Source organism: Apodemus sylvaticus, chromosome 18 (assembly GCF_947179515.1).
Source record: "Apodemus sylvaticus chromosome 18, mApoSyl1.1, whole genome shotgun sequence".
NCBI lineage: Eukaryota > Metazoa > Chordata > Mammalia > Rodentia > Muridae > Apodemus > Apodemus sylvaticus.
Genome location: NC_067489.1, coordinates 43550193 through 43572347, shown reverse-complemented (window position 1 = coordinate 43572347; position 22155 = coordinate 43550193). Strand labels below are relative to the sequence as shown.

General features: G+C 39.7%; 1 protein-coding gene across 4 annotated transcripts in view; it reads right to left on the bottom strand.

The window, feature by feature from the left end:
• Cfap97 (cilia and flagella associated protein 97) overlaps positions 1 to 21602 on the bottom strand; it is a 33033-nt gene extending 11431 nt beyond the window's left edge. The window contains exons 1-4 of one of the 4 annotated variants that reach the window (XM_052162088.1): positions 21479 to 21521; positions 20362 to 20408; positions 12282 to 13387; positions 1371 to 1639 (exon numbers count right to left, since the gene is read on the bottom strand). In XM_052162088.1, the coding sequence (XP_052018048.1) occupies positions 1371 to 1639; positions 12282 to 13371 (1359 nt within the window). In that variant the 5' untranslated portion in view covers positions 13372 to 13387; positions 20362 to 20408; positions 21479 to 21521. The other 3 variants (XM_052162086.1, XM_052162087.1, XM_052162089.1) reach the window with 3 other exon arrangements.
• Positions 21603 to 22155: the final 553 nt, after the last annotated feature.

Genomic DNA, 22155 nt, shown 5'->3' with positions numbered 1-22155 from the left:
GAGATGACAAGTTCATAGAGTCTGTTTGCAGGCCGTTTCACAGACACAGTGGACATGAAGCCTGAGGTCACAGTCTCAACAGCTTTACCATTCACTTCAGTTTGACCTTATTTTAATTTACAATTACAATTGTAATTTTAGTTTACAATTCTAATTGTTTAAGAGACTACCTAGGTCTGGCTAGGTTTGGCTCAGGTACTTATTTTGGGTAACTATTATTATTTTATTTATTTATTTTTTATTATTCTATTTATTTATATTTTAAATGTTATCCCCTTTCCTTGTCCCGTCCCCCCACCCCCGCCAAAAATCCCCTATCCCATCTCCCCTCTCACTGCTCACCAATCTACCCTGTCTCGCTTCCCTGTCCTGGCATTCCCCTATACTGGGACATCAAGTCTTCTCAGAACCAAGGGCCTCTCCCTGCTTAGATGTCCAACAAGGCCATCCTCTGCTGCATATGCATCTGGAGCCATGGGTAACTCCGCGTGTAGTCTTTGGTTGGTGGTTTAGTCCCTGGGAGCTCTGGGGGTACTGGATGATTCATACTGTTCCTCCTATGGGGCTGCAAACCTATTCAGCTCCTTGGGTCCTTTCTCTAGCTCCCCCACTGGGGGCCCTGTGCTCAGTCCAGGTAATTATTTAATCCTGTTAGGTTTTAGTTCATCATGTCTATGATACTTTTTAAAAATGAGTACCTCAAAGATTTTTAAAGATTCAGTAAGCTATTATGTGGAGGATATTTAAAAGAAGGCATAGAAAGAGTTCAATATATAGCAATTACTATGAGTTGAATTTTACTGAAAAGAAAAAGATATACTATAATAGTTTAAATGTGAAGATTTTCAAGTCTTGTGTATGTATGTATGTATGTATATATATATATATATATATATATATATATATATATATAATCTTTAAAATATCAAACTATTTAATGTATAACTATGAATGCTGCACTCATTTCAGGCTGAGTGCCAAATTTGACCTATTCTAGATTATCTTTTAAAAATCGATCATATAGAATTTCCAGTATGGTGGGGTGAAGCAGGTAGCCAGGGACAGAACACATCACAGAGGATACATGCATCTGCTTCCTGGGTACCAATTCTTGTAAGTGTACAGTGATTTAGCTGACCTAATCAGAGAACAGTGACACTTCCAGTGTGTTTTTAATGACCCCTTAATATATTACCAGCTAACCATGTCTAACCACACGTAGGTAACGTCTAAACAGTTTATGCCACATATATGTGCACCTGCAATATGTATCTATATTGAAAAGTTGGTCCTACTAAGATTTTCTGTCGGTTGTACTCACAAGTCAGCGCACATGCACTCACTCTGATGACGAAGGCTGTGTCACTTACCATATTTTCTCTTTCGATCCTTTGTTGTTCCCTCTGTCTGTTGAGAGCACTATGATACAACTTAGGGGGATGGCCCATTGATCTTCCGGGGATTGTGCTTTTGCTTCCCGGTTTTTCAGCCTGTCTTGACAGTTCTTTCAAAAGCCTCTGGTTTTCCCGATCAATCTGTCTCACCTCTTCTCTTGTGAAAGAGTAGTTTTTCCTAGGTATTACTGAAGGCTGCTCAAAGTGATGTTTCTGTGGTCCCTTTTTATCTAATTGCAGGAAAGCTGCAGAAGGGAATAAAGGCGACAACGGTAAATAAACAGAGCAGCTATGATGGTCCATGCTACGGTCATTCTTCACCGTACAAACTAGGTTCACAGAATGCAGGAAAAGAGCCAATGACTCACTTGTGTAGGAAAAGCTTGGATACAGTTTCCTGTTTTGTTTGCTGGGCCCTTTGAGCATAAAAGCTCATGCAAGCCAGTATGCACAGCAGACTAGTCAAGGTGTGCGGCAACAGTTCTTAGGCAGGTGGTTTACAAAGCCCCACTCCTGCCTGCCATGCCCGCTTTGTTTTCAACAGCAGTTTTAATAGTGAGGGACTTGAGGAACCTCCGGGTCTGAGTGCACTGATATAATACAACAACAGCACATCTCCTTGGCAATGACTGATGGAAGAAAGGGCAAAAATAAATTCAGACCTGTCTACAATTATCAGAACTTAATCGGAATGTACTATACTATGAATGCCATGGGTTTTAAAATTGTGATAATGCTCTGGCGAATGCCAAACATCCTATTTTGTATTAAGCATAAGCCAAATGAACACACTATATAAAAGACATTTCTAGCCAAGAAAAAAATTTGCACATGATGATTTCCAAATGATTTCTGTTGGGGTGGTGATAGGAATTGAATCTAGGGTCTTGTCCATGCTAAGCAAGCATAGTACTACTGAGCTATGTCCTCTGCCTGAAAAGAATCTTAACATCACACCTAAAAAATGTTAGAAAAAAATTTCAGTAAGCATGACTATTATCACACACTTGTGAAAAGCTTTTAAAACCACTGAGTTTGGTGACTATTTCTACTTCAATATATACGAAAGTAGCAATATATTTATCAGGTTACCAAGTGTAGTTTTGTTTTGGTCTTATATTTTTAAGATTGAGAAAAACCCTTCTGTTTTGTGTGTACATGACCCGTATCTGTCAAGGCGCATGCATCCTGTGTGCATCAGGAGAACAGAGACAACTCTTGGAGTTGGCTTTCTCCTTCCATCTTCCGATCCCAGGGCCTGGACTCCAGCTGTCAGCCTTGGGCAGCAAGCGCCTGCATTCTGCCCAACAAGGACTACGGTCAGCCCACAGCCTTCCCACAGGAGCTTCTTTAAAGTACTTGATTACAAGCCTTTCCTTTTCACATGTCTAGTTTAGCATCGTATTCTGTCCCACACAGTGCCATAAAGGGTAGTAGTATTTTTAACCTCTATTTTACAATGAGCTTAATCCAATCACTTGGGCAAATTAAGAAAAGCAGTAATTTTACTTCCCATGTTTATACCAAAGACTACAAAGACTACTTAAAATTATAGGAACAAACAACAAAAGACAGACAGTAGCTTCCTCTTTAAAAAAAAGATTATAAAATTAATGGTTGATAATTAATGATAGTTGAAAACCACACTGAGTAAATAACAAAACTTGAATGACCAACCATGTTTTAAAAACTACACATACACTACATCCATTAAATTACCTCCATTTTAATAAATGCTTATTTTATAATTTAAAAAACTTTCTAGGCTAATTTAGCCATATATGACATTCTTTAGAATCTCATTCTCAATGAGATTAAGCTACAGTTCCTAATGATACTTTTTTAAAAAGTAAAATAAGCAACGGTAAAAGAAGACTGTTTAGCTCATCAAACCAACAGCTGCCCAAAGCAGCCTTAAGCTTTCCTCCCTTGAAAACACAGTGAAGCAGACACTTACTTCTTGAGAACAGTTATTATTGACACTGAAAGTGACTGTATAACTTAAAGTGATGCTAACTGGCATCAAATGTATAATCAAATTCTTTCACGTAAAGTCTAAAAACGAGTGAACAAACTATATCTATCTAAATTTATGTATTTACACCCGCTGCTTTCTGAATTTTCCTTCGTGAGGCACTGGCACCCAGACTCTTCCATCTATTCCAACCTGTAACCACAAAGAGCCCCGTCTGCATCTTTGACCCACGTCACGGAGCACCGGCTTCACTTTCACTGCTCCTGAACAGAGACGCCGTTTTATAACTCGTATGTGAAGCTACCAGGGCCTATGCTATGAACGCTCTCCACCCCACAGTGTGACCCTCTCTAGCTGCAGGTGAGTGACTGCAGCACAGCTCTGCTTTGCTTCCTAGCAGCTCACTCAGCTGACAGGGATGGCAGTGTACGTGTGCAGCGTGATCTAATCCTAGCACTGGGAGGTGGAGGTTCAAGGCTGGCCAGCCGGGGCACAGCGGTGGTGCACATCTTGGGAGGCAGAGGCAGATGGATTTCTGAGTTCAAGGCCAGCCTGGTCTACTGAGTGAGTTCAAGGATAGCCAGGGCTACACAGAGAAACCCTGTCTCAAAAAACAGAAAGAAAAAAAAAAGAAGTTGGAGGCCATTCTCTGCCACATAGTGAGTTCTAGACTAGTCTGGAAGGTGTGAACCTGTCTCAAAACAAATAAAAAATTGTCCTATTGTTTCATATACAGTCATGAGCTCTATAGAAAAACCAGCTATAACTACTTTTAAAGCTGATTTTTTAAAAAAAGATTTATTTTAAAAAGCCAACATTAACAAGTTGTAAGATCTAAATTTACAAGATTTATTATTTGCCTTCTTAATTAACTTGTTAGATGAGAAATGTTGTGACATCCTTTTGTGTTCCCTTTCTTTGAATTTCTGTGGGCTTCTTATAGCTGTGACCAACAAAGTATAGTCAAACCGGTATGCAACTTAAGTTTTAATTTATTTTAGATAAAAATTTTTTTAAAGATTCATTTTATTTTTAAAATTTTATTTTATATGTGGGTGTTATACCTGCATGTATGCCTGTGTATATACAGCTCCATATATATGTGCATGTATACCTTCATGCCTGGTGCCCTGGGAGACCAGACGAGGGTGTCAGGTTGCCTGGAGCTGCAGTTAAAGATGGCAGTGGGCTGTTATACAGGTACTAAGAATCAAAGCCAGGAGCCCTAAAAGGAGCAATCAGTGCTCTGAGCTGTTGAGTCATCTCTCCAGCACAAGACTCATTTTATTTTTATTTTTGTGTGTGTGTATCTGTCTCTGTGTGTTTGCTGCATGCATGCAGGGGCCCATAAAATCCAGTAGAGATGTAACACCCCTGGCAGTGGCATACAGGAGGTAGTGAGCTCCCTGATATTAGAGGTTTAGGCCCAGTGTGTGAGTTCAAGGTTGGGGGCTCTGTAAATGCATGCATGCATGCACACACACACACACATGTGCACATACATATAAAAGTATTTTTCATTCTCTCTGGTGTAACTGTTGTCTCTGAAGCTTACTGCCTCCAGCTGCTAACCTAGCCTTAGTCCTGGAAGCTTCTAGCCTCCCCACAATCTTAACTAGGCCTAGAAGTTTTCAGCCTCTGAGACTTTCTGCTGAATAAGTTCACACCTTCCTAGTTCTTTCTGGGCTCTGACTGGTAGGTCAATTCAGCTGTTCTGTCTTTTCAAACTCCTATCCAAGCTGACAGATTCAAACTGGCTCTTCTTGGCCTCTGAATCGCTCTGCTTGGTCTCATCCTAACTCTGCTAATCTGTTCTAATCTGGCTCCTTCTCATTCTCTGGTGTGTTCCATCTTCAGCTGTGTTTAGCTTGTTCTCCCTCTTCAACCCGTCTCTCTCTAACTACCCTGGTAAAACTTCTCCCCCACCCCACCCTGCCCTGCCCCTCAGGCAGCTTCCCTGTCCTCTCTCCTAGAGCGTTGGGTGTACTTTCTCTGTCGAATCTTTCTCTGATTCGTCACTTTGTCTGCCATTCAGTTAGATGTCACTTTCAAACAGGGGTACTTCCTTCTACAAACTAACTTTACCTTCATGCTTTGGGATTAGAGGTGTGTACTAAGGACATATCTGCATTCCAGCCAGACAGCTAAGAGCTAAGAGAGCTAACGTGTGCTAAGGGCTGAGTCACATCACACCAAGAAACAGTGTTTTATTTTTTCCAGTAAATAACACCATCTAGGGGTTCATGGTGTAATCAAAGATCCTGCACCACACACCCTTGTGCCTGGAGCCCAGAGCTACACAGGCCTGATAGTAACTGGAGGCTGCCATATGATAGACCACAGATCATCAATAGTCAGCCACACAGGAACTTTGATCCCATCATCCAAGTCATCTGAGTCTGCTGTTTTATACAACTTGAATTTTATGATAATTTATTATCAGAGCAATAGTAACTACTATAAAATTTAATACAAGGAAATGGAACACTACTGTAACAAACCTAAAGTCACTGGCTCTAGGTCTGAAACCTGATGGGCGATTAGAGCTGGAAGAGCCTGGAGAGGTGACTCTGGTTCAGAGTGTCTAGTGCTATTTCAGAAGTCTAGGGTTTGCCTTCCAGCACCCAAATGTAGGCTAGCAACTATCTGTAGTGCTAGTTCCAGGTGATCCAACACACTCTTCAGGCCATCTCTGAGACGTGCACACGTGTTGCACATATATACACACATGCAAGCAAAGCACTCACATACATAAAAGGAAAAAAAGGTTGTTGATGAAGTCTGAGAGAATGAACTGGATGTTTAGCAGCACTGCTACAACGATAAGGAAAATGGCAGACTTCCTGTGATGAATTGGCTAAGATATTTAAGCAGGATTTGAAAACACAATGGCACCTGGTGGTGGTGATGCACGCCTGTAATCCTAGCACTCTGGGAGGCAGAGGCAGGCAAATTTCTGAGCTTGAGGCCAGCCTGGTCTACAGAGTGAGTTCCAGGACAGCCAGGGCTATACAGAGAAATCCTGTCTCAAAAAAAACAAATACCAAAAAAACAAAACAAAACAAAACAATGGCTTATGTTATCCATAGTAAAACAGGTGAGAGAAATATAATCTAAAACTAGGAAGTGACCAGTTTCCAAACAAAATATAGGGAAAAGGTAAAAGTAAGGGCTTACAGGGTTCAGAGTAAAACAACTACTGCCCCCTTTATCTCCCCCAATAGAAGATGTTCAAATTAGTCAAGAGCTCACTCACTCACTGAACTGCACCTGAGGAATTCTGTGTGTTCAGGATTCGGCCAAGAATCATGCAGGTTCCTAGCTGAACCTGGACCTGATTTAGATCCTGGATCTTGAAAATGAGGCCATCTTTGGATGTATGGGAGAAAGAACCAATAGTGAAGAGATTTTTAAAGCTATTTCTATAAATTATCAGACATTTATTCCATTTAAAGGTAGAGTACTTGTGTAGTATGCCTCAAACCCTAGGTTTCCTCAGTAGTACAATGTAATACTTTGCATGACAGTGTATGCTTGTAATCCTAACACTCAGGAGACGGAGGCAAGAAGACCAGACAGTCAAGGCCATCTTCAGCTACAGCCTGGGTTAGATGAGACCCTATCTTTTTTTTTTTTTTTTAAAGGTCTATGACCTATTTTAAATCTGAGAGGCTTGTAATCATTTCTACCAGTACTGGGCATAGTGGTACATGCCTACAAACTCAGTAACTGGACAACAGAAGCTGGAGGGTTACTACAAGTTCAAAGCTAGCCTGGATCAATATAGCAAGTTTTAGGTCAGTGAAGTCTCATAGCAAGATCCTATCTGAAAGAAACCAAACAAGCACAAAAAGATGTTATGTGACTCTAGAAACTAAGCCACAAATGGCTCTGAGGTTTCTGTATTATTTTCTGGAACATTATGCCTGGAGCCCTGAGTACATGTAATAAGTCTAATTTTCCAGAGGCTACCATGCTTGAAGAAGTTAGGCCTATGTGAAGAGACATGCCACAGAGACATGAGAAGCCTCTCTGCTGAGCAGTCCTAACCAGGGTCCTAATCCTGTCTGTTCCAAGTCCAGGTGCCTGACAGGGAATTTTAATCCTCCTTGGTAGCTTGATCTTCAATTTATTTTCTAGTTCTGTTTTGCATTTATTATAGGCTGTAAAAAGCATTACAAATATTTAGTGTATTTGGCTTATATATTAATAAAAAACACCCTTTTTTGTCCCCTTTAGTAGTTTTCACAATTTGAATTCTGTTTTTGTACTAGTAAAGTTGATACTTTTTCTTTAATTTTTCTTTTTTTTTCCTGAAAAAACACACAGGGTTTCTCTGTGTAGCCCTGGCTGTCCTGGAAATCACTCTGTAGACCAGGCTGGCCTCGAACTCAGAAATCCACCTGCCTCTGCCTCTCAAGTGCTGGGATTAAAGGCGTGTGCCACCAACGCCTGGCTGGAGTTGATATTTCTATTTCCTCTTTTAAAGGAGACATACCTTTAGTTTAATGTATGTTTGTGTTTTTAAAGGATAAAATATGCAGCAACTATTGCTACAGAAAAAAAATTACCCAGCACTTGTGGAACAGAAACTATCAAAATAACTAGTGTTTTCCTTTTTACTGTAGCAAAATAGGCAAAATCCAAAATTTACTATCCTATTTTTAGGTGTACAATTCAGTGATATTACAATTCATTCTCCATAATGCTGTATGTTGGAAAACTAAAACTTGATCATAAAAAAGCCAACTAAACACCCAGCAAGTCACTGTCCTTTCACTAGACCATGGAAATTGAAATTCTGTTTCTGTGATTTTTGACTAAGACCTGCACAAAATGGAATATATGGGGGTCTCATTTAATAGGAACTGTCCACATTAGTATTTTGAGCCAGGGTCTCTCACTAAGCCCTGGAGTTCATTGATTTACTCTAGAGCCCCAGGGAACCTCCCCTCCTCCAGTGCTGGAATCAGTATACCAGGGTATCATGTCCCCCTTCTTCTCTTCAGCCTCCAGTGTTTGTCTTTTCAAGACTTACTTTACTTAGCATAGTGTCCTCCACATTGTAGCATAGACCAGCTGTTTCTTCCTTTTTAAGACTGAAAAATATTTCTGATTTAACTTTTTGACACAACCACAATGTCTTCTAAGTTAAAATTATTTACTTTATTGTTTGGCCTTTCTTCCTATAGCTTTCATAAAATGTGTCCCTCATATTTTTCCTTTCCCGAAAGAGGAACCTAAAATTTTTTCCTCAAAATTTCTCCAAATTTCCGAATACAATCACTACCACAATAATAAATTATAGCTCCATTTTCCTAGAGGTTCTTAAACTTTCTGTTTTGGATCCTTTATAGTCCTAAAGGTTGAGACACCCTAATGTCTCATGGGTTACATCTACCAGTATTATGTAAAAACCTAATAGTACAAAACAAACAGTCAAACAAAAACCCAACAACCTAAAGATATTTACTCATCCCTTTGTCAGTAACAAATAAACCAATTATATGCCACCATAACTTTTCTATAAAATAAAAATAGTAGAGCCTGTAAGACAACCCAAGTCCGACCCACAGGGTCTACATGACAGAGGTACTGAAATGATGACCACAAAGTCTCCTCTGACCCCCACACACACTCTAGCACATCTATGTTCATGTATACACACATATACACAATAAATATTTAAATTAAAAATGTGTGTGGAAGAATTTAACAGCTTTGTCTTTTTTAAATGCTTCACTAACAGAAGGCAGCTGCTTCTGCACTGTGCTGTCCTTGTCAGGAGACCCTTGGAGACCCCACTGATTATACATAGCACACATACAAGGAAGAAAGCAAGTCAGGGTTACTGTTCTTAGTTACAATAGCTTTGTCTACATAAGATCTCATTTAGTTTTGCTTTAAAGAAAAATCAATTCTCAATATTACATTTATCATAAGGATGTGCTCCCCTCACCCCAGAGCTTTTTTCAGATGCTTGGTAGCACTAGGTAACATGCTGGAGGGATTAACAATGTCAGCCTGCCAGTAAAGAGGAGATTAACCTGTGGTGCCGGACAGGGCATGCTGGAAGCTGGCCATCTCAGCACAGGCCACCTCTCTCATGGATAGAGGTAGGGTCTGTTAAGCATTTCCTGTAATCCTTCCTCTCTCATGGATAGCGGTAGGGTCTGTTAAGCATTTCCTGTAATCCCTCCATAATATCTACATAGGGATCTTTATAAAAAATTATAACCATTTTGTTCATTTATTAATGCTTCCTTAATTTTACTTTGTCCTCTTCTACTTTTCTTCTCAAAAGTAGAGATAAAATTTGAGACTATATATTTCTAAAATGACTTTATTTGGCTTTTTTAGAGTCCTTCTAAAGTAATCCAACTTTATATAGACAAAGTATGAAATGTATCTTTAATCCAGTCTATTCAAGTCCTTAAATGCTCACCAAATATATCAGCCTTGTGATATAATCTAGTATCAAAATGTGTTGACTGCTCCTCTGTAAGTCCCTCAAGCCTAGCCATGGATTTCTAGTTTAAGGTTAAATATCTGATTTCAGTCACAGTCTTTCGACATTTGGGGATGGAAATACCCCAAGTTAACATCTTTGTAGAGTTAAGAAGTTGAAACTGTACAACTCTTTCAAGTTCTCTTAAAAATTACATTTCTAATACCAAGCTACATTGATCTATTAGTTTTGAGTGAGCACCAGAACTCTCAATCTAGACTGGACTCAAGCAGCTTATATCAACTACCACATCATTCATATATATATTCATATATATTTATTCATATAAAGCTTTGTGTTTCAATTCCCAGAATTGCATTTGCTTTACTTAGTAAATACTCATTTCAATACTCTTTTCACCATGCTACTGACATTATATTGGGATATTTGCTTATACCTTTGAATTAAACTTTTGTATTTAATAAACCAGTCTTTCAAAGCACTGATACACTGTTTGCTACATTCCTTACTATGTGGATGATTGTCTGTTGTAACAATTTATGATTTTTTTTTTTTTTTACTCAAAACTCATTACAGGAATTGCTAAGCTTTTCCCTCTTCATCTATACTTAAGCCAGTGAAAGGTTTACACTAGGAGGATGACACAATGTGCCCAATTCCCCCTTCAGATGTTTGCTAACAGGATCATTTTCTATTAGAAGATTTTTAAACATGTTACACATTCCCTATGTTATGTGGATTTATCTTTCAAGAAACTGAAGGAAGGCTAACAACTAGAGAAGCTGAAGCAGCACAGGAAAGCCCGTTTGGTAGAAAATGAAAGTGATAAAGAACTTGAGATAAATGCAAAAAAGGCACGGGCGGGGCGGGGCTGGGGACCACCTAGATCATGTACAAATCTTAGGTACATGGGCAGATACAGAGAAGTTATGAGGACAGAAGAGCTTCATGTTGTCAACTGAACACGAATAATAATTTTGGAAAACTAAAGATGTACCTTATGTATGGATCAATAGTTTGAAATGTTTTGAAGACTTGCCTTGGTGGACTACTATTCATGGATTTGAACAGCAGGTATGTTAATTAGCAAAAGTCCCCTTTGTTTCTCTGCCTTTGTTACCTTTGTGAGGGTGTATGACTTTAATTCCAACCCTCAGAGGGCTGAGGCAGGAGGATCGTAAAAGCCCAAGGCCAGCCTGGGCTATGTAGACCTTGTCTACCTCAACAAGAAAAGGCCAGAAGAATGCTTTACAGCAGGGCTTGCTAGTGTACAGTTAAAAACTGAAGCTTGAGTCTATAGAGAAAATTTCAACTGTAACTGAGGAAAATGTTCAGGAATAAGGTGGGGTGGTAATTATTGTTCTTACTTAAAAATTAGAATATAGATTCTTAGCACCTAGCTAAGCTTAAAAAGTAGCTTAAACTTAGTGGTAACAAGGATGCCTTATTTATGTTTTAAGCCTTATATATTTTTGTATGTATGGGTGTTTCCTTGTTATGTATGTACATGCACCATGTATGGGCAGTGACTAGCAAGGCCAGAAGGTGTTGGATCTTCTGGAACTGGAGTTACAGATGGCTATGAACTGCCACATGTGTGTGGAAACTAAACCCAGGTCTTCTGGTCAGCAAGTGCTCTTAATCACCAAGACATCCCTCCAAATCCTGAATGCTATTACTGTATGTGTTCAAGCACATCACAATGTGCATGAAGGAAACAGTATGTTAATCTGGAACTATGAGCCTTTGGCAAGTAGAACTGCCATCAGCACTGAGCTGGGTGAAATATTTAGTCATCAGGGTTCTAATTACCACAACAGAGTTGTCTGAATGAGATTCCAGGATGTTCTATATGCACACTAAAGTTAATGGGACTGAAGTAAACAAACACGATTGCTCAGTATGCAGCTATTTCTACAGTCCTCCAAAGTAGATCTTGCCCTAACTAACTTCAGCAAGATCTGATTGGCTTTGGATGTCTCTCACCATAGCCAATGACTGTTTCAGGAATGAAGAGTGTAACTAAAGCAATTTGGGGAAATACAACTAAGTGTAAGCTGTTTGGAGATGCTTCTGTACAAAGGTTCTTGTGCTTTGTGAGCTGGAGGAAGTGTTTTTCTGGACACTGTCATGTCTGAAGGTAAACAGTGAAATGCAGTGCAGTGAAATGCATTTACTGGTAGCTGATGAGTGAAGAATACAAGGCACTTTGAATTTGAGAAGAACTGAAAACTAATCTGAAATTTCTAGTCCTAATTGGTTTAATTATCTGACAATTCAAATGATAATACAAGTGTTTTATGGTACAATGGAATATAACTGAAAAGTTATTAAAATATCAATCATCTCAAAATCTCTGACCAGAAAAACCCATGCATAAGCATAGCGTATATGAGTCTAGTTAACAATACATAAATTTAATGTACAGAAGTTCAAAAATTACCTTTCAACAGATGGTTAAGGTCCATTGTGTCATGGAAGACTTTTTGTTTGGATCTGCGGTCTAGATTCGCGTCTAACACTGATGATTTTGGAGCAAAATTCTGCCCGTGCTTTTCTTTCCTCTTGGCTGATTTCAGACATCTTGACTCATTCTTTAAAGCCTCCACATCATCATACACATCCCGGCCCACATTTTCTTGTCTTTTAACTTTTACTTTTTGATCATGTGATTGGCCCAACTCAAATGACTGGGCAGGGCTGATATCTGGAGTTGACAAAGGAGTTACGTCTGTTACAGTGTCTTCGGACTCATTATAGTCACCAGTTTTTTGTTTTGTGCTGGAAGGCTGTGCACTTGATTTTCTTCCTGACTTACACTTCTGTTTTGGTGACAAGGGGGTTACACTAGAAACATGTTTCCCTGAGGAGTGTGAATCAGATTTATTTTGCATGTCAGATCCTATATCTGAGCAGTCTGAGCTTGATCTTGAAGATGAGGAAGACAAAGAGGAGGAGGAATTGGTTTTGGAATACTTCTTATTCACATTTTTTTTTAAGTTACTAGAGGGCTTAGCTGACTTCGACCTCACGTACTTCTTCCCATCGTCACTGCTTTCCTCTCCATCTGTGTAGTAATCATCCTCACCTTTCTCAATCTTAGGAATTCTATTTGGAACAGGCAAGTGTAATTTATGTCCTTTTGTGGCATCACACGATTTTTTTGATCTTGAAGAAGTCAACAATGAGGAACTTCTTGTTTGTGTAGGATCATTTTCTACATGTTGTTCTTTTGAAGAAAATTTTGCTTTCCTTTCATTTCCTTTCTGAGTAAGGTAATTTTCCTTTGTTTGTATCCCAAGTTTCAAGTTCACATTTTCTGTGTCATTATCTATTTTCTCTTTAAGGTCATCATTTTGTATTCCAAATTTCAAGTTTACATTTTTGGTGTCCTTATTTATTCCTTCCTTAAGGTCATCATCATTTTGCTTGTCAAAAATGGAATTACTTTCACATTTCTTTGAATCTTCAAAATCACTGTCAAAGAAAGAATGGTCCACTTCACCTTCTGAGATATCTCCAAACCGATCCATGATGCCAAAAGTATATCTGAGGGGGGAAGTACAGCTATCAGACTGGAGTAATTTCCAAATACTTTTCATTGTTATTTTCCCAAAATAAGAAATGTTGTAGTACAAAAAACAAACAAACAAACAAAAACTATTTAAAAGTAAACCAAGCTTGGGAAGTCATGATGGAGTTCCAGGAGTATCAAGTTATACAACAGTCTCAGAGTTCACAAGTTCACCAGGGCAGGCATATCACAGACAGGAATATCTGAACCCGAAGGAAAGTTTCTCATCTGTACAGTACAATTAGTGTTTAAAAGAAGGAAAAACAAATGGCTGAAAGCCATTTATTGTCAATATAATAAAATGCCAAAATAAAACAAGGAAAGCTTTATTTCAGCTCACAATTCGATCCTCCACGACCAGAGGGTATGGCTGAGCAAAGCTGTTTACCTCAGTGCAGCCAAGAAGCAGAGCAAAGGTGCACGACAGGCCCTTCAGTGACAGCCCTGGCCAGTCATCTACTTCTCATCAAGCCTCAGTCTCTAATTCCACCACTTATCCAATGACTCTATTATTAGGTTAAAGCCCTGACCTAATGTCCCTGAAATCTCCTTAGACACACCCATGTATGCTTTGTTAATCTTTCAACCATATCAAACTAATAATCAAGATTAATAATCACCACTGATATTAAAACTTCACAGAATCAGGTAAGCCATTCAAACACCGATTATCCTGGGACAAATAATGGAATCAGTCAGTGAGCTTCGGCATTTTAGTGCTTGTTAACCATCCTAGTCTGTTCCTTTACTGCACACACTGAGGAAGAAGTGCACGGAGAGCTGGGACTCTGAGTCAACCTCCCCCATCCTTTCTCACTGAGCAGCAGAAACCCCAAGATACATAACAGGCAATACGAAATATGAAATATGAAACGAATTTCTGATTGTATAAACAAGCTATAACTCAGGAAATATTACTGCAGAGAAGTATATATGATTCAATGCATGAAAGTGGGTCTGGTATGAGACACTTTAATATTGACCGCAATCTGTCTAAAATAAAAAAATATCACATTTAGACACATGAAATTAAACATTAGAAGAAATTAATTCAACTTCCAAATAGTTGTTTCTAGCATGAAGTAAGGACATTATGTTTTGTTCTGGACCTTAAATTATGTGACCTATAGGTTTATGCATGTCTACAATGATTTTAAATTGTGCATGTACAATATCTCACTAGCCCATGTGATTAGAACTATACTAAAATCATTTCTATAAAGTTATAGCCTCAAAGTATTTCCTTACTTCTGTTACTGTGGTGACCTAAAAGCAGTATCACATTATTATTGGTAACCTTGATTTCAGGCTTTAGTTTCTAATCTCACTCACCACTAAATACATTAAAAAGACAAAAAACAAAAAACAAAAAACAGGGCTGGAGAGATGGCTCAGCAGTTAAGAGCACTGACTGCTCTTTCGAAGGTCCTGAGTTCAAATCCCAGCAACCACGTGATGGCTCACAACCATCTGTAATGAGGTTCAATGCCCTTTTCTGGTGCGTGTCGGAAGACCGCTACAGTGTACTTACATATAATAATATATCTTTAAAAAACAAAACAAGAAGTGAGGAGGTGGCTCGATGGGCAGGAGTGCTCACAGCTTTCCGAAGGGCCAGGTTTGTCTCCTAACACCTACGTGATGCTTCGTCACCATCTTGTAGCTCTAGGTCCAGGGAAGTTCAGCATCCTCCTCCGGCTCCCACAAGCACAAGGCACACATACACACAGCACACATACATGCATTCAAGCAAACCACCCAGTTACAAAAAAGTAAAATAAACAATAAAACAACCAAAGAGTCCCTGAGGCAGCTGGTGCTATTGCTGGAAGCAAAGAAAAATAAGCATATTATGGAAGCCTCAGACTTTTCCCAAATAATCACAACTGCCTGGAGTAATGGTAGCAAAGCCAGTCTGCCCTTCTATAAATACCTAATGTAAGACACATTAAGGAAGTTAATGGAAACATTATTTTGGCTCATGGTCCGTCACAGAAGGAAGCTTGTGAGGCCAATGGCTGCAATGGTAGGCTCTTTCCCTCTGCATTCTATTGGCAGCATTGCTTTAAGCCAGTGGGATGCAGCCTCCTACATTCACGAAGAGTCTCCCTCTTTTAGTCCTCTCCAGAAATGCTCTCACAATTATATTCTAGGTATTTATTAACCCAGTCAATAAATTGATACTCAAGGTTGATCATCTCAAAGTTTAAAAGGCCGGACACTATACAAATTAAAAAACAAAACACATATATAAATGAAAGTTTCTGCAATTGCTCCTAAGTTGGGTTGGAGAGATGGTTCGGTGGTTAAGAGCACTGACTGCTCTTTCAGAGGTCCTGAGTTCAAATCCCAGCAACCACATGGTGGCTCACAGCCATCTGTAATGGGATCTGATGCCCTCTTCTGGTGTGTCTGAAGACAGCTATAGTGTACTCATATGCATAAAACAAATCTTTAAAAAAATTGAGCTAAGTCCACAATAACACTCAAAAGGGACATATGTTATGTTGAAGAACAGGTACACAAACGTTTCCATAATTAATATGCAGCTGACTAGGCAAGACTGTGTTTAAATCAGCTCAGCATAGTAAATTAGGTGCTAGATTATGTAATGTATATCCTACAGAAGCCAGTACACACTGAATAAATTTTTATTTACTGTTAAATGGCTCTACAGTTCAAGGGAAGACATGAAAATAAGTATGGGTATAATTTAAGACTATGAAACTATTATCAATAACAATGTAGGAGTTAGTATGTATTCACACATTTTTATCACCAAAGTAACTTTTTCTGTTTTTAAGGTCTTGAAGCCTTCTTAAATATTAGAAATAAATTTTGATTTTTGCTTTGTTGAGACAAGAGCTCACTGTGTAGCCTTGGCTAGTCTGGAGCTTGCTATGTAGACCAGGCTGGCCTCAAACTCAAAGACTTGCCTACCTTGGCCTCAGGAAGCTGGGATTAAAGGCACACACTACCATGCTGAGCTAGACATGAGTTCATTTACTATTTATAATTTGCAGTGTTGAGGATTAAACCCAAAGAATAATTAAACCCAAGTCCAGGCATACTAGATAAGCTCTCTTCCACTGTGCTACACTTCCTGCCCTCAGACTTGTAAAATGTTGCCTGGACCCATCTTTAAATGCTTAAGCGAATCTGACTGACTAAACATAATTCTATAAGAAAGTGCTTAGGATGGCTTTCTTGCTAGACTTATAGGTATAATTTGTTAGGTATTTGAAATACTTAAATATGAAATATAATTTCAGGTTATGGTAACAAGCAGTTTCACAAATATCACATATAATGTCCAGGAAATTTAATATTTTATAAGCTAGGTAAAGATTAATAAAAGTGCAAATTAGTTAAAAATTTAGCATAAACCCAGACTCAAACATATGTACACATTATTGAGAAGTATTATGGTATAAAATTCATAACTCTATTAAAATTCAAGATGTTAGTTTCAAGCTGTTAGCATAGATAAATGCCTTCTTTCAAATTAAAAATCCGAAGTGTCAGAGGGATACTGAGACTATAATTTAGAGGTGGAGATCCTGACCCCTAGAAACAGAGATGGAATCCCCTCAGACAGTTAGGGTAACTTTAGCTATCACATTATCTGCATAGATATCAAAGTCTACTCTCTCAAGTTATTTATAAAAACAAAAAGAATCCCCTTTATTCCTTTCAAAACAACTAACAGCAAATGTAGATTGTGTGTGTGTGTGTGTGTATGCATGCTATCTTTTTTAATATATCTTTCATTAGGACTCTGAAGCACTCAATACTGTCCTTTTCCAGAAAGAGGGTAAATACATTACTCTTATTCAAAGGCCAGGGTAACTGTCTCAAAGGAAGCATGGAATCAAACGGAGACTTTTCCATTCACAAACACATTTAAACTTAGTACAGAAACTCCTACTGTTGCTTCAAAGCTAACTTTATGGATAGTAAGTTCTTGCAGTAGAACTCAGGCAATGTCATAGCAAGTATTTTAAATAAATTTCAATGACTTAATATTTAAGTTCAAACTTAGATCTAATGTCCTCTTTACTACAAATGTAATGTCTATGACCTGCAGTCCATAGCTGTTTGCTAAAATCTTTGTACAAGGCCACCAGTACCAGCAGACAAACAGAAGAAGCATTGTGTGTGTGTGTGTGTGTGTGTGCGCCTGTCAGGGTGTCAGGTCCCCTGGAGCTAGAGTCATGGGTGCTGTGAGATATCCAACAGTGGGTGCTGGGGACCCAGCTTGGGTCTTCTACAAAATCGGTTCAGGGTATTAACCTGGGGTTTCTCTCTAGCATCTAAAATGTTTTTAAAAATACATTTGACAATTTGTTTTCAGAGATATAAAAGTGCCATAAACTCTTTGAATCACTTCATTTGTAGACATTTAGAAGGATAAAAAACATAAAAGGTAGAAATGGGAGAAATCACAGAATTATTTGTAATAGATAAAAACTACATACAGTAAAATTATTATTTCATTAAAACATTTAGATTACAGGCCAGCAAACTACTATTCAGGGCCAAATCTGGCGTGTTATGTTTAAGCAGATAAAGTTTTATTGGAACACAGTCATTCATGGGTTGCCTCAGACCCTTTCACATTACAACTAAGAGACAACAGACTCACCAAAGATGAAAATCTCTATTATGCAATTTACTTGAAATTTGTAGATCTTCTATAGTTAATATATATGAATGAAAAGACTACATAACATATATAGTTATCTGTACTGGATTAAGAATAGCATACAGATTTAAATAAGGGGAGACAAAACTTGACTTGCTAGAAGAGATGTCACTGCATTTCCCATTGCTGTGACAACTACAGTGTGTGTGCAATATAAGTGAAAATAAGCTTCATGTAGGAAAAAGGATAAACTACATCAGGCATAGCCAGGCATAAAGCTTGGATTTACATGTTCTGGTTGTATGATCCAGGGACAGGGACAAGAATGCACATTAAGCTCTGTAACAGCAACAAGTTACAAACATCCTCTACTAATGTCTAAGAAGAAATGGATAAGTAAAACATCTTAGGATTAGATATAAAGGCTACATTGAGATCTATAAAGAAACAGTGTTAAAAATCAGGACTAACTGAGCAACAATAAAATGACAGGAAACTGCTGTAGTCTTCAGTAGGCACACAGATAAAGAGTCACAGACGAGAGGTAGGAAGAGCATACATTAAAAATCTATGAGTATAAATACATGAAGAAAAAGAGGGGATAAAATTGAGGAAAGGCCAGTTAGGGCAGGCTCCCCAGAATATTACTGACATCATTCTAGCCACTCACGTTAAAAAAGTCAAAATACTCACTGAATGAACGACAGGTGCCTCTATAATTAGCTCCCACTCCTTAAAAGGTTTTTTGTTTGGTTTTGTTTTTGTAAGATAATTTACTTTTGAAAACAATAAAGGCGGGAAATACAGTTGACAGTTTCCCTCCTCTATCATTTTTTTGTTAATAACTTTGCAATTAAAATGGTTTTTACGTTTCCTTAAATTTCAAAAGAACAGTTTCAAAGCACAACCTAAAGTATTATAATAAGCCACGTATTATAACCCAATGTAAGATAAGTTCAGTAGGCCATATTAATCTTTAAAGCACAGAAGTATAAAAATTGAAGAGTACACAACACATTTTAAGTAATGCTTCATTAAATTTACTTCTATCCTTATATATATTCTGTATGGTGGGCCTTGATATAAAACCTGTTTTTTTTGTTTGTTTGCTTGTTTGTTTTTACGAGAAGGGTTTCTCTATATAGCCCTGGCAGTCCTGGAACTCACTCTGTAGACCACACTGGCCTCGAACTCAGAGATCCTCCTGCCTCTGCCTCCCAAGTGTTGGGATTGAAGGTGTGTGCCACCACTGCCCAGTTAAAACCTGTTTCTTACTGGGTGGTCTCATCCATGAGTTTGAAATGTCACTGATCTAAGGAAATTAGAAATTGTTACTAAATGGTAATCTAAGAGAATTGGGTGGAAATTTAAATTGAGTGGTATTGGAGTTTTATGTGTTAAGGGCAATATTAGTTCATCTAGGTTAACTACTTCCCAAATGGACAGACTCAGCACTAAATAAACCTAAAAAAACAATTGTACTAACTCTAAAGTAATTTTCTTGAAATTGAAGAATTTCAAACTAGACAAAAATCACTAAACTTTGATATTGATTGCAGAATCTTCATCATAAACAAAAAATAATTTTAGGACCACTGAGATCACTGGATCGGTCATTAATGGTGCTTGCCACCAAGCCTGGCAGTCTGAGTTTGATTCCTGGGACCTACAGGATGGAAGCGAACTAATTCTCCCAGGTTTTCCCAACCTCCACAAATACTAATGAATGTGTCCCCCAAAACGTTTATTAAAGAAAAAAGGCAATCATCATAATAACAGAAGTTCTTATTAAGGTTTGCTCAGAATCAGTACATCTTTACTAACAGACATGTGACATCTTATTGAAGTGTATGCTTAGTTTTATTCAGAAGTAGGTTGGTTGAGATAGAAAAGCTTAAATAGCTTCAGTGCTCCAGCTGTGGGGAGGAAGAGGGTGCAGGCGTGTTTGTAAACCTGGTGCTGAGGTGGTGGATCTCAAAGGCCAGCCAATGGTGAGTTCCAGGCCAAACAAGGCCATTTCTCAAAAGAAACGGTGAACGGCGCTGGATGATGGGCACCTGAAATTGTCCTGTGGCCTTCTACACTGACACTGTCTTATCTAATTAGTTTCCAGGGGTCCCAACACAGAATGAGAATAGATTTGTCTAAAACGTGCCTACAGTAGTCTCCTCACTAGACTGGCTAGAGTAGCCGTGGGCTTATAAGTCAGCCACAAGTGAAGCAGAGTTAGGTGGATCAGCTGAGCTCTGGAGAAGAACGGAGAGAGGAGAGGGTGGGGTGAGGAGGAGGTATAGCCACTCTTACCAGACCGGGCGCTCCAGATGTCTTGTTCACCTTTACACCCACAGTGTCTAAAAAAGACCTACATCAGTTAGGTAAACATTTAAAGAATGTTTATCCCACAAAGAGGTCTGGAGTCTTAAGGCTCAGCCCAGCTTCCTGCGCTTTGCTATGTAACCAGAATAAAACCACGATGTTTCCAACGTATTTTGATAACTTTCCTTTCTCCTCCTGAGAGTTGGCCCGCTGCCTTAGTGTATGTCAAATTTCTGGTGTTTAGATTCAGAATTTCTGCCGGGCAAGAGTGGCTGTACGCAGATCAACTTAATTTCCAGGAAAACTGATCTGACAATCTCCATTAACGATTCTTTTGCTAAAATTCACAGCAAGGTTGCTACTATTCAACTTACATTCGGGAATAGGCAAGAAAAGTTGTAGTTTTATAGGATCGTTAAGATTATCTTACAACACACTGGGAAAGGATAAAAATCAAATGACGGTATATGAGACCATGACAACCCTCTGGTGGATCCGGACAGGCTTCTGTCAGTTACCTGGATAGTGATGTTTATTTAGCTCATGCAGAGCTAGCAGTAGAAATAACAGTGTTTCCACAATATTCCAGAAAGAGTACACAAATAACCTGCCATTAAAAACGTCATTCTGTACATTTGAATTAGTCCTTAGCTGTCGATATGTACACAATAGGGCCCCAAATTAGGTACACAAAAATCGGAGGCTCTGTCCACGGCCCCAGACAGTACCCTCTCCACACTCTGGGATGTAGCAGTCAAAAGACAGTTGTCAGACCTGTGGGTTCGGGTTCAAGAGTCCGGAGAGGGGCAGCCGTGGGCTCGGACCCCGACTCCACGCCTCCTCCCGCGTCCTGCGGGCCGGGCTACCGTTTTTTTTTTTTTTTTTTTTTTTAAATAGCGGTTACCACGTCGCCCGCCCTCCGGGCTAGCGAGGCCGAGGTGGCGGCGCCCAGGACACCCTGTGTCCTCCCGTGGAGGTTCGGCGGTACCCACCCCGGGTGCTCGCCTCCGTCGGGCGCCGAACCGGGGAAACGGACCCCGAACGCAGGGGAGGGCGCCTCGCCCGCTGGAGACCGACCGGATGCGGAAGCCCGTGAGCCGCTCACCTGGGAACTCTGGCCGCTACCGACTCTCGCGCCGCGCGGAGCGTTCGGGTTCTCGCTCGCTCTGCGCACGCGCAGCCACACCTCCACGCTTCTCCCTCCCCCGCGTAAGAAATTAACCGAGACTCGCGCACTCGGGGGCGCGGGCGGAAGCTCGCGGGGATAGACTCGGCGGAAGGGGAAAGGCGGGGCGATCGCGGAGCGGAGTCTCTGCCGAAGATGGTGCGGGCAGCGCTCCTGTCGTCCATAGTTCCGGGGGACCCCGTCACAGTGATCAGGCCGGCGCTGCAGGGGCGACAGCTTCTCGGCAGGGCCTCGCGAGGACTTGGAGGCTCGTGGAAAGGAGACCACCAAGGCCTCCCTGCTGTCCAGGGCATCACCTGCTCGCGGACCCACGACGCTGCGGTAGGTCTAGACATCTGGGATGGTTTCCTACAAAGACGCTGTAATCTTGTAAATTCTGTAACAAGACGACAATAATAAAAATGGAGGGCGACTGTGTGTTTGTTCGATTTTATTTCATCAAAATGCTGTTCACACAAACCAGTTCTGGTGGCGGATGCCTTTAATCTCAGCACTTAGGAGTAGAGGGAGAGGAGTAGAGGGATCTCTGTGTTCAAGGACAGCCTGTTCTACATAGTGACTTGCAGGCCAGCCAGGGCTATATCGCGAGGCCCGTG